The sequence below is a fragment of the Vombatus ursinus genome, unplaced genomic scaffold, assembly GCF_900497805.2.
Source record: "Vombatus ursinus unplaced genomic scaffold, bare-nosed wombat genome assembly UNPS02014847.1, whole genome shotgun sequence".
In the NCBI taxonomy this organism is placed as follows: domain Eukaryota; kingdom Metazoa; phylum Chordata; class Mammalia; order Diprotodontia; family Vombatidae; genus Vombatus; species Vombatus ursinus.
Genome location: NW_020954625.1, coordinates 1,708,442 through 1,721,794, shown reverse-complemented (window position 1 = coordinate 1,721,794; position 13,353 = coordinate 1,708,442). Strand labels below are relative to the sequence as shown.

The 13,353-nt window shown below is 48.8% G+C and overlaps 1 protein-coding gene across 1 annotated transcript in view; it reads left to right on the top strand.

The window, feature by feature from the left end:
* Window positions 1-4,923, top strand: part of ETFA (electron transfer flavoprotein subunit alpha) — an 85,787-nt gene extending 80,864 nt beyond the window's left edge. Inside the window, exon 12 of the mRNA XM_027840686.1 lies at window positions 4,629-4,923. Coding sequence (XP_027696487.1) covers window positions 4,629-4,667 — 39 coding nt within the window. The 3' untranslated portion in view covers window positions 4,668-4,923. The remainder of the gene's footprint in view (window positions 1-4,628) is intronic.
* The last annotated feature ends 8,430 nt before the right edge of the window (window positions 4,924-13,353 follow it).

Here is a 13,353-nt window from a genome sequence, read left to right as displayed (position 1 = left end):
ATCCTGTCCATCCTCCAGGGCCCAGCATGAATACTTCTCTATGAAGCCTTCTAATATATGCAGCCTATTTGAACCCAGGCTATTCAGTAGTGTAAATTAGGCCAAGTGCAGTCTGAGGGCAAAAGCTAGACAGGCTAACTCCATCCTGAGCCATCTGAGGAGAGGGAAAGGCCATTCTGTTATGCTCTACCTTGGTACTAATGCTTCCCCCCCCACCAAACCCCTGTGGAAGTACTGTGGGGGCCACTTTTTCTGTTGTTTTTTGTTTTTGTTTTTCCACTTAATAGTATTTTATTTTTCCAGTTACATCTTAAGATAGTTTTCAGCATTCACTTTGTAAGATTTTAAGTTCCAAATTTTTCTCCTTCCCTCGTCACTCTCCGAGGTGGCAAGCAATCTGATATAGGTTATACATGTACAATCACATTAAACATATTTCCAAATTAGTTATATTGTGAAAGAAGAATCAGAACAAAAGGGAAAAAGGGGGCCACTTTTTAGGAAAGGATTGGCCAGATGAGGGCCCATTGAAGGGCCTGAGTTAGAAACCACCACCTGGTAGCAAAGAGACCTTTTCCTGAATGGAATTAGCTCCTGTTTCCAGGCATGGGAGGACTCTGAGAAATGCCTTGCTGGCTGCTCCAGACCTCACTCGGGTGGCCCTTGTGTATTTACCGTCTCACATATGAGCCACATGGGGCTTCAGGAGGTTACTCCAGGGCAGGGCATTCCTCTGGGCAGCTGGCATCCAGTTGTTTCTGCTGGCCTGGTTCAGATGGCAGGGTCTATCATAAATGGAGGAAGAATTCTCCCCCTCTTTCCTTTGCTCACCCTCTGTTTCTGCAAATTTCTGGTCTCTAGACAGACCTGGAAATCAAGATGTGAGGGCAGGCGATTGGCATGTCTAGCCTGGACAAGACAAGATTGAGGGGTGCCCAGTAGATCTGTCATTACGTAGGAGGGATGAAACAAGTCCTGCTTACCTCAGACCATATGGTTCCCATCCTCACCTGCCCTGACAGAGGGGCATCCGGCTTTGGCTCAGAGGCCTCCAGGACGGGCAGCCCGGTCTACAAGGGCATAACTCTGCCTTTCAGGAAGTTTTCTTCAAGCCCCTCTCCCACTTCCACCTCTGTCTTCTGGGGCAAAGCAGAACAAGCCCAGTCCCTCTTCCATATGATAGTCTTTCACATGCTGGAAGTCAGGAGACAGGGTAGTACAGTGGATAGCGTGCTGGTCCTAAGAGCTAGTGAGACCTGGGTTCAGATGTTCTCTGACAGAAACTAAATGGATGACTCGTAAATAAGTCACTTCTTTGGGCCTCTTGTCTGCTGAGTCATTGATTACTGGTTGTGAGCTACCCCGGAGGAGACAGTTCCTCCACTCCACCAGTGGGAGTTCCCCCTGGGAAATCATCATTCCTTTCCTAGTGAACGCTTATTACTGTGATAAAAGTACAGGAGCATCGTGAGGGACTCTTTCCACCTCATCCCTTTGCACGTGCTCGGCATCCCTGCCGATGGACGTCATCTTCCAGACGGCCTTTCAGGGAAGGGCCAGACCGGAATTCTCACCCTCACCCCACCTCCGGCCTGACTAACGCTAGACGCTTCTGAGCTTTCGAGCAGCTTTCCACAACAACACTGGCCTGGTTCCATTTAAAAGAACCCCTTGGGCCCTACCTGCTCTAGTGAACTCTTGAGGACAGGAGCTGCCACGTCTGATACTTTTTTTAAAGGATCATATGGTTTGGAACTTCATTGTCCAGCTCTCTTATTTTGTAGATGGGGAACCAAGGCTTCAGAGCTCGGAGACCCCATCAGTCTAATGTCTGGTGGGCTAGGACTGAATCTGTCCTCAGGGCTCAGTAAAAATGTGCCGAGTGCATGGGATTCCCGTCAGCAGCTTACATATTGCTAGGTTTGTGGGCTTTTTACCCCTCTGCCCCCCCATGGCACAGAGCTGGCCCTTCATCAAAGACTCGTTGACTATCCTCGTTGGTTGTCATGATCACCTCCCCATCATATCTACAAAGATCGTTTAAATGACAACAATATCAATAAATCATCCGAGCACAGCAGCGTTTCCAAGGTGCTTTCCTCACACTAACCCAGCCAGAGAGGGTGACACGTAGTATTCCAGTTTTCAGCTACGGAAACAGGCTGAAGGAGGCAAAGGGACCCATCCATCAGCACCTTTCGGATGAGCAGAGAAGCCCTTAGTGCTCAGAGAGGCATCATTTTTCTTTGTTTTTTAAAAATGCTTTTTTTCATTGTGAATGTAAATGTCACCATCTTCTTTTCCCCAAATCAGCCACTCTATAGCTCCCCTTAGTATAATTCTAATAATGTCCATCAAGGAGAGAACAACTCCTGTGAATGTTTTACCACTTCAGCAAAGACAGGCAGAGAAAAAAAAATAGTTTCTGCACAAAAAAAAAAAAAAAGATTTTTATAGAAGAGGAGGCTCCATCATGCTTATCATGAAGTTGTGCCAGCCTTGGGCATTGCAACCTACAGATCGATCGGCATGTAGCTTGTGTGGTTGGTATGAATGAGCTCATGGTCTGTGCACCAAGGAGCGGGCAGAGAAAGTGTGCCAGCACTTAGTGCAATCCCCGAGTGAGCGCCTGCCGGCCCCGGCACAAATGTGGGCCTTTCAGTGAGCTGGAGACAAAGCGACATTCGGAACCAACAACATGTCGACAATTTCCTTAATAAATTTTGTACGAACGCATTATTTCCACCAAATGGAAATGTAGCTCTCTTAAATAATTGAGAAGCATCTTCCTCGGTGGTGAGTTCAGCCGGGATCTTTGTGAGCTGGGGCAGCCCACAGCCCTGGGAAAGACAAGGTAACTGATAGTTTCCCGGAGCCACCAGGCTCAGTTTTCAGGCATATTCCACATCGCAGGCATCCGCTGTTGACCCACTGGCCCACGGGCTCTAGTGCCAGCGCTCCTGCCGAGCCCCCAGACAGGCCTCTCGGGCTGCAGGCGGCAGGGCTCCGCAGCACACCAGGGCTTGGTACATGAACAGGATGCAGCGGTTGGAACAATCCCATTGATGCCCGCTGGTCTCTGGCGGCCTGGTGGAGTGAGCTTGGGACTTGGCAGTTGGAAGGTCTGACTTCAAGGCCAGGCTCTGCCACTCACTGGATTGTGCGACTTCAGACGGGACATGTCCCCCCTGGGCTGCAGCTTCCTGAGGACTGGACTCTGGCTCTGGGGGCCCTCTTGGCTCCGCCCAAAGCAGAGTAAGAGAAACTAGCAGTGAAATCAAAATGCTGGCTGAGGTCACCGGATAGTTTGGAACTACATTTGTTCCCAGAGTTACAGAAGGCTCTTAGAAGTCCTGGTGTCCAGTGGGTTATTGTGATCGCATTTCTGAGTCTCCTGATGTCAGCTCCGGGAGTTTACACTGTAGAAAACGCCCTGGAATTGAATGCTTTCTTTCCAGTTTACTACTTCAGGGTGTCCAGGGGAGGCCTGAGGCATCCAAGGAGCTGTCTCAGGAGGTGATGCCCGCCCCGGCACCCTTCGGAGGGTGGAGGCAGTTGGGATTGTTGGAGCCTTTTAAGATGTTTACGGTTGCAGCTGATTTCTTACTCCGTCCCCACATGCACAGACTGGTCACTGGAACGAGTGTTTCTGCATAGCCCTCTCCTCTGTGTCAGGAGAGCGGAAGAAGTCCCTTGCCCCCAGGGGATCCATGGCTGGATGGGCAGCCAGGATAGCCTGGTGATCTCCGTGCATGTCTTTTGCCTTGAAGGCTAGTGGTTAATCCGCTGGCAGTTTGGGATAGCCAGAGGAGCCCGGTAGAAAGTGAGCCCATCTCTGCAGGCCCTTCCTGGTGCCTCTTTTTTGTCTCTGTACCTCGGCCACCTGGCCCCGCTACATTCTAGCCCAGTGTGGCCTCTGTTAACTCGGCTCTGAATGCCGGCACTACTTCCAGGGGGTGCTGAGGCTCCAGTGAGATGACGGATGTACGTGCCATGTAGTGATACCTTTCCAGCCCTTATCTCCTGGGCTTTCCCTCTCCCTGCTCAAGGCCTCAGCCAGACAGGGTGCCCCGGGCTTTCCTGTCTTCTCACCAGCCTTCCTTCTCCCTTCATGCCCTGCTCAGAGGGCACCTCCTGCCCAAAGCCTTCCCTTTGCCCCCCTCTTAGGGTGGCGCTAGGCCTCGTGCTCTGCTCCCTTTGGCATCGTTTGTAATGTAGTGATCTGTCCTAGACTGTGAGCTCTGTGAGTGAGGGCTTTGCATGCAGCATGTGTTTAATAACACTTCTAAGCGCTGGAGGAGAGCGGGTTGCTCAGTGCTGCCTAGGAGGATCGGGAAAGGCTCTGCGTTGATGCCTGGGTAGTGTGAGCAGGAGGTAGGGGCTTCCAGGTAGCATGAACGCACACGTATCTTGTGTGGTCTCTCAGTGGACACAGCCTAGAAAAGAAATTCTTTTTGCAAACCATTTCTCATCCAGTTTCTTTGTCTAGCAGAGCACTTAGAGTCCCACGTTGCTGCCTGTGTCCTCCCTTGCTGGGCAGGGTGAGGGCAGCACGGTTCCCTGGGCTGTGAAGCCGGGCCGCATCATTCCTTCAGTGTCTGAGTTTCCTGTTTGGTTTTCACTTGCAGGTAGTTCCTGAGATGATCGAGATACTGAAGAAGAAATGATGAAGCTGCCACGGGTCATGGTTTGAGACAGGCGGTTACCCAAAGTCACAGAACTCGTCCCCATTGCAGATGCCATGGAAAGCTTGGACAGCTGATTTCAGACAATTTTTTAAAAATTGTATAAGTGCCAGAATGTCTTTTATGGGAAGATTCACATTTCCCTTTTTAAGTTAATTCTTGGTTCCAGACATCATTTTTGAATGTTTTCTAATTCTCTAATAAAATCAATAATAAAGTACTGACAACCTTAAGCCTGGCACTGAGACACATTTCGTGCTTTTGAGAAATCAAATCTGAGAGTTTGGGGAGATGGGCGGGGAAGGTTATTTATGACTTTGCTTAATGGTTTGAGCTGTGTGTTCTCTCCCCCCACGAGAGTGCTTGCACACACACGCACAAATACACATGTATTCAGACATAGCCTTCAGGACCCCGAGGTTGTCTCCATCCACCCTGGAGCATTGCGGGATGACGCTCCTCATCTGTGCATGTACCCTCCAGTGATAAAGATTGCGGCTTCTCTGAGCTTTAGTCAGGAGTTTTCATGAGTGATGGTGAAATTCTTCACCCTGCCTCCGACCCTCTGGTGAATCTCTCTGATCCATGGACAGCAGGCAGACTGCCCATCACCGGGCTTATTTGAGAGCCTGCCAAGAGTTGTGCTCCCCTGGCATCAAGGCTTTAAAACCAGGGTCACCTCTGGGATGAGGCAGCACATAAGTGTGTCAGGTGCTTCCCTCGCAGCTGCCCTCGGAGGTACCTCGGATGATTATATGATCCTGGTTTTATAGATGAGGAAACTGAGGCTCAGAGGGGTCTCCATGCTTAGCCGGTTAAGTGTCAGGGCAGGTAGCACAATAATGGCTCACATTTGGTAACACTTTTCTGTCACAAAATGCTTGACCTACATTATATAATTTGACCTCCAGGCCTTAGGAAGCATATGGTGTGGGTTTTATTATTCCCAATCTACAGATGGGGGAGCTGAGGCCCAGGACTGGTCTGAGTCAGCGGGTGTGGCAGAAGCAGGCTGTCTCAACGCTGCGCAGCATCCCTTTGTGAGAACGGCTCTCCCTATGGGCATCTCCTGAGGGAGAAAGCAAGGAAGCTCAGTGGTTCAGCTCACCCAGGTTAACCCTGAAAGGACCGAGTCAAGTTGGCCGGTTTTGCATCTTGTCAGCTTAGGACCATCAGAGCAGCTGGAGCCAGAGTGGGCGCTCTGCTGTGTGCGGGTATTTTGGTGCATCATAAATGTTTAAAAAGTTGTTCGAAGACCGCACTGGCTTTTTCCTCCCTCTGAAGATCTATTTTGTAACTCCCATGGGGAGCAAGCTCATAAGAAATGAGGCCTTTGTTCTGGTTATGTTGGCAGCCAAGCCACATGGCATGGGTTGGCCCCCCTGCTCCCCCACAGTCACCTCCTGGGGCAGTCCTGTATGAGCTCCTCTCCACGCCCCCCATCCCACCCTCTGTCTCCCCATCATTTCCTCTAACCCCGTTCATTCCTCCATCCCTCCCAGTTCTCCTAGGCCTTCACCTTTGTCCTGGTCACACCTGCCCTCCATCAGCATGCATCCTCCATCAGTTCTGGAGCGCTACCACATTTACACCCAATCAAGCCTCACTCAACCTTTGGTCATGCCATCCCATAGTGCTCCTGACCCACCGAGGACCAGGGCTGGACAAAATTCAGGTCATCTCATTTGGGCCTGCCCTGATCGCCGCAAAGCTTCTAAGGCTTCCTTCACCTCATCAGCAGAAGCCCTCACCTCTGAGTGAGAAGGTCCATGGTGAGCCTTTCCCCATGCTGCAAACACGTCTCTCAGCTCTGTACGGTGATCAGGGTCGCACTGAATCTTCCCCCCTAACTTTTAAGTTATGAGTCAGGTAAGTGGTGCAGTGGATAGTAGAGTGCTGAATTCAAGACTTGCCTCGGACGCCAGCTGGGTGACCCTCTGAACCTCCGTCTGCCTCAGTTATCTCATCTGTTACATGGTGGGGCTTGGATTCAGTGGCCTCTGCAGCCCTGAGTCATTCTGATCCCTTCCCAACCACCCTGGTCCAGCCAGTTGTCAAGCTTTGCTGACCCTCTGTAAGCTCCCTTCACTCATCTCCTTAGGCACCATCTCATGTCCCCAATGGGTTTCTCCCTTGCCTGATTGATGTATTGCACATAGCACCCAAAATAGTTTGCCTCAGGCAAAGTTCTAACCATGCGGCTTCTGTTCAGAAACGTTCAGTGGCCCCTCCTTACAGGATAAATCACAAACCACCTGGTATCAAGGGGGCAGCTGAAGAGCAAGGCTTGGAGTCGGGAAGACCCGAGTTCAAATTCTGCCTCAGATACTAGCTAAATCACTTAATCTGTCGCAGCCTCAGTTTTCTCGTCTCTAAGCTGGGGATGATAACACCTACTTTCTAAGATGATTATGAGGGCCAGAACCTTAAAGTGTTATATAAATGCTAATTGTTAACATTATTTGGGACCCTCCACAATCTCACTTTGACTTACCTTTCCAGCCTGATTTCATGCAACATTCAGAGTCTATGTTTCTGCCAAATGGAAGTACTAGCTTTTCTTCAAATACAAAATTCCATCTCCTGACCACATGCAGATCTATCAGCCGTCCCTCCTACCTGTAGCATTCTCCCTCTACATCTCTACCTCTTGAAGCCCTCTGCCTTCAAGGTCCATCTCTTTTGTGAAGCCCTCTGGGATCCTGCTGTCCCCACCCTACCCCCATATAGTGCCTCCATTTTTTTGTTCTTTGTGTATTTGCATAAATGTTGTAATCCCTTAGTAGACTGCAAGCTCATTGAGGGCAGTTACAGTTTTATCTTTGTATTACAAGTGCATAGGACAGTGCCTTGCTTGCAGTGAGTGCCTAATAAATGCTTGTTGAATTGAACTTAAACAAAGTTCTCCTCTATCCTGGGGCATGGGAGGCAGTGGGTGGTCTGAGCTTGCAAAGTGAAGAGCTATTGGTGGGAGAAACAAATTGGGAACAGGCAGATTTGTGGAGTCAAGGTTGATAGGGGGGTGTCAGAGCGTCCATCCAAAGCGAAGGTCAGGGTGAGCAGGGATGGCTGACGCAAGGGAGGCAGGTGAGAAGCCAGAGAGTGCAAATGCCCGAGGACAGAGTGGGCGGGAAGCTGGACAGGCAAGGAGGCGAATTTGAATCCTGCGTTAGGACTCTGGGGTAAGTGATAACTTTCCTCATCTGTGAGCTGGAGATAATGCCTGCGCTACCTACAAACCTGGTAAGAAATGTGCTTTGTAAACCCGAACGTGCCATGGGATGTCACAGTGTCAAGGCAGAGAGAATCGGGAGGTATCCAAAAACTAGAGGGCTGGGAGAATGGGCGTGAAATGTGATGGGGAAGGACATGGTTAACTGAGGCAGTCAGGGCTATGTTAGCTGGGAAGCTTTTATGTGTTTCCAGTTAGAGATGCAGCTAATCCCTGTGGGCTGTGGGTGGAAGGAAGGCCTCCTCACTGGACTGAGAAGCAGCGGGAGGGAACCGGGGAGGGGCAGATGCACATCTGGAGGAAAAATCCTGTGGAGGCTGGGAGTCCTAAGGAAGCCTTTGTCCACACTGCCTGGAAGCTGGGCTCTCCGTCAAGGACAGAAATGTCCCTGGAGGAGAAGCTGTATGTGTGGAGGTCCACATCAAAACAAACTCCATCTTGAATAATTAGGGCCGATTAACCCAGCAAATCCTCTTGGTGAAGGGCTGCTAAGTGAGGGTGCCATGTTAACCTACCTTCCCAGTCCTGCTCACCCTGTCTTATTACCTGAGGTGCACGTAGCAGGACCACACTCTCCTGTTGAGCTCTGTAACCCCTTAAATCTCTCCTCCTTCTTTCCAGGCCACCCTAACCCAGTTCCCTCATGATCTAACCCCTTCCACTGGGCCCTCCAAAACCTCCTCTTTCTTGTCCACAAAATGCCACATCCTCAAATTTTTCAACCATCACCCCTTCCTTAGCTCTTCTGAAGATGCAAATTCCACCCAACTCTCTCCACTGGTGGCCAACCCCTTCACTGACTCACAAGGCTCAGTTGCTTTGAGACCTTTCCTTCCTATATTATTGTCCTTCCATGACCTCTCTCCTTTTGAGGTCCACCTAATCTGCATGTACCACATCTCCCCACCCTGGTTCCTGTTGTCTATTGGCCTCCAGGTCATTCTCTCAGCTTTTTCTATGACTTTAGCACTTGGCTCACCATCTTCCTCTCCACCCCATCTCCTGCCATCATCAAGACTGAGATCTCTTCCTCCAATTTTTCAGCTCCAATGACCTCCTCCGTTTCACTTCAGCCACACACTGAAAGATTCACTCTTTAATCTGGTTTTCTCCTGGCCTTGTACCTTTTTCAAGCACTAGACTATTGAAAACCACTCTGGCCTCAGCCTCCTCTCCTCTCTCTCTCCCCTGCTCTCACACTCAACTTGGTCTTTCTGCTTATTGTGATCTGCCATCCCTTCATCACCCCTCCCTATTTTCTTAGTCCATCTATCGCATTCTGGCCCCAGTCGTTTCATATGCAGCCTTGACCCAATGAATTGCTACTTGCATGCTGACATGAATAAAAACACAAGTCTGTTCACCCAAAGCTCAAAATCAAGAATGGATTCCTTTCCTAATCTTGCCCCATTGTGAGCAAAAATTAGAAATTATTTAGTCAAAAGACCTCATTTTACAGAGAAGGAAACTGAAGCCTAGGGAGGTTGAACTCCTTTGTGGCATGAAGCAAGCTGCCCTTCCCCCCACCTCCCCTTGGAGCCTCCTCTGCTCCCTCATTTAGCTGGTGGAGGAGATAATCCCAACCTAGTTAAGTGGCTTAATTGATGTTAGGAAGGCTCTGGGACCTTTGGTGAAAGGTGCCCTATAAATCGGAGTCATTGGAGAATTTTGAAGCTGTTCATTCTGGCTTTTCATGTTCTGATTGATTAGTGGGGTCATCAATTTAATTTTCTTGTTTCAGAATAAATAGACAGTTTGCTCCCCCACACCGCTGATGGCATTTTTGCATAAAATCCCGCCAAAGGGATCTCTTTGGCAGCTGGCTATAAATTTCAGCAGCTGACATTCCATCATTTTCTTTGGGTAATTAAATTAAATATGCACCAGACGCCAATATCAAACTTTTTTTTCAATATTGGAGCCAAAGAAGCTAACTTCATTAGGGTTATATTGAGCATTTAATGTCTGTGAAATACAATGGAACTTGGGCCTCCATAGATTTTATGCCTAGGTAGAGAAAGGGGATCTGATAGAGACAAACATGGCTGCAGAATCCAGCGACCACACTCTGTTCTCTGTTTCTGTTTGCAGTGTGTCTGAAATCTGCTGGTGGCTGGGTGCATGGATGCATGGGCGGGAGCTGACGGTTCCTTCAGAGAAGCCAAAACCAGAATTAGGCCAGAATCTGAGGCTCCTGGGAGACTGGGTGAGGGCCGAAGAAGCTGGGATAGGTTTGAGGGGAAAGCCCTTCCAGATGGAACCCAATATAGACTTAGAATGTGGGGGCTCTGGGACATGGGTCAGGCTGGATGTGACATTCCATATTCTGCCCCCTGGAATCCCCAGCTTTTCCAAAGGGGGTGAATCTGAACTGAACTAATAATCCTCAAAGGTCTCACTCTGTTCCAGCGAAACTACATGACATATTCACCCTTCCCTGGCCCTATTACCCAAACCGGCACTATGCCTCATGCTATCTCTGCAACACTCAGTCCCCATTCCCTTCTGCCTCTCTCTCGCCCCTGGGCTGAATTCCTCCTCATCCTTCAAAGCCCCTCTTAAGGACCACCTCTTCTAGGAAGTTCTCTCAGATGCCCCAGCCTGCCTCGATTTTCTCTGTGTATCCCCAGTGCATGGCACACAGCAAGTACCTAATAAAGGCTTATCGATTTGATTTGACTTGTGTGTTGCCCTAAATAGAATCAGACCAAACTGAACTCTCGTTAAAAGTCTGAAGCTGTTCAGTGTGGGGAGGAGGCAGCGGAGCATGGTGGAATTTGAAATCAGAGCACCTGGATTCAAGTCCCAACTCTACTTTCTGTAAGAGATTGGGCAAGTAGCTATCCCCCCCTCCCAGCCTCAGTGTCCTCATCTGTAATATGAAGGATTGGATGATCTTTGAGGCACTTTGCAGCCCTAATTCCTAGACTCATATGATGGGGGAGAATGGAAACCTTTCGTGACACAGAAGGGTCATGGAGACAGTCCTCCCATTCTAGGAAGGACAGCACAAAAAGGGACATGGTGGCCTGGGAAGGGAAAACCTATTGTAGCCTGGAAAATTAAAAGGCTGGTGAGTGGCGCCATGGGCGAGCATGCTGCCACACCCTTTCCAGGATAGATTGGAGCTCCAGAAATGGAAAGCTTGTCTCCCCAAGCAAGCTCTCCCAGCAGCCCTTCCCTAGCGCCACGTGCTAAGCTCTTAATAGATGCTTGTTGACTGACTGCCCTGCCCTGCCCAGCCCTGCCCCGACCGGCTGGGCAACCCCATCCGAAACATTCTTCCTAACAAGCATGGGAGCCAGCCTCTGAGCAGGATGGGCACAGCTGGAGCCCCTGTTAGAGTTCTGGGGGCCTTCTCTCCCCGCCCCCCAGGGCAGGCAGCTGCCAAAGCCCACACTGAGCACCCGGCCAGGCCACTCTGCTACCAAGAGAGACGCCTGGGAGAAGCAGGGCTGGCTAAGCCTGGTGAAAGGACATTCGTCACCTTTGTCACTTTGCAGTGGCTGAGGAGGGTGGGAGGCTTTGCAGGCTTTCAGTGAAGGAATTACAGGTAGAGAAGCCATCACTTGGGCCAAGAAAAAGATCATGAGATTTAGACCTGGAATGACCTTTCAGCTCGTTTAGTCCAGAATGGGGCACGGCACCTCACATCCTGATTCACCTCTCCTCGCTCTTCCCATCTCGATCATGAGAATTATGCCTTTTATACCTTCAGAAACATCTGGCGGGTCCGTGACCTTGTCTCTGTGGGCCCTCTCATCTGGTGGGATCATAACCCATCTCTGCCTTCTGATTCTACCTGAGTCTTCCCATCTGGCCATGAGCCATCCAAAGACCAGCCTCCTAATGTGTCAGAGATTTGCCTTGGTGTTTGTAAATATTTTGTAGACAGTAGGACAGATTGTGGGCCATCCCCCTGGGGGTGAACCCCTTATTTTGTGTCATAGACCTGCCTGCCTCCTCCTCTGGTCACATGGGTCCTCAATGGCGGTCTTTAGCTTTAGGTTTTCAAAAGTAACATAGTTTATATGAAGAAAAAAAGTGATATTAGACATGCTGAAGAGTCGGTAAAACTAGTGTTTGTTTGTTCTTTTTAAGCAATATTTCTTAATCCTTTCATGAAAGAGTACAATTATCCAGGGGGAACTCTGGGTGCCTTTGAAAAGATTTTTTTTTTAAATTATGAATTTAGTTTTATAACAAACACTCAAAAATACAAAGAACAAAGTAGGAGGGCTTCTTCTTGGGAGGAAGGATTGGGGAGAGGTGAAATTATTTTAAACACTATCAGGAAAGCATTTTAGAAGCTGTAGAGAGAACCAGGGTGGGGGGCAGGTGGCAAAAATAGAGCAATTCATTACCATCTAGATAAATACATATATGTAAGTATATGTATATTTGTATATATATGTATATAGGCTTACATCTATATCTACTTGTATATACACAAATATCTATGTGGGCACACATAGATTTATATGTGTATGTAGCACAAATGTATCACATACATTTGTGTATAGGTGCACGTACATTTATATCACACACACGTGTACACATGCAAAGGTATATGTGTACATGTATATTTCACGTGTGTGCATATATGCATATACACACAAATGCATGTATGTACAAATGGTGTCCCAAAAGTCTTAGTGCAGGTTCAAGCTACTAAGACTGTATAAGCTCTTGTATAAGCTACATAAGCTTTGTGGATGTGGCAAATGTGCAAACTGTCCACCTGGTTCCACCAATTTCACTGCATCCGTGCAGACAATTCTTCCCAAGCTTCTCTGAACCCTTCACGTTTGTCATTTCTTATGGTGTAATAATATTCTGCTCCTTTCACTGACCACAATTTGTACTGCCATCCCCAGGTGGGCGGGTACCTGCTTTGTTCTCAGTCCTTTGCTACCACAGAAGGAGTTGCTGTAAAGATTGTTGGGCAGACAGGCCCTTTTCTTCTGCCTTTGATCTCTTTGGAGGTTGGTGCCTTGTTGGGGTATCACTGGATTAAAGAGTCCATGGTTCAGTGACTTTGAGGCCATGATTCCAAAGTTGCTTTCCAGAATGGCCAGAGGCCTGTGTGAGCTCAGCTTGATCGATGCCGGACCCTACCAGATTGGCAGCCAGGCCGGGAGACAGGCCGTGTCTCCTATCTGAGGATCAGCCTGTCTTGGTGCAGACCATCTCACCTTTTTTAGTGCTCCCTTTCCCACGTTCCAGTATCTCTCAAACCATTTGAGTGCAAATCATTCTATTGGAGCGCCCAGCATGTAAGAGCCAATGCAAATACTTACTAAATGAATATACTGCCTCCTGTTTATACCTGCAATGAATCTCTGAAATGTTCTTTGCACTTTTTGTTAGGTTATTCTTTTTAACAAGTTTTATTGATGGCGTTTGCTTTTCCATCATAGTCATTTCTGGATATAG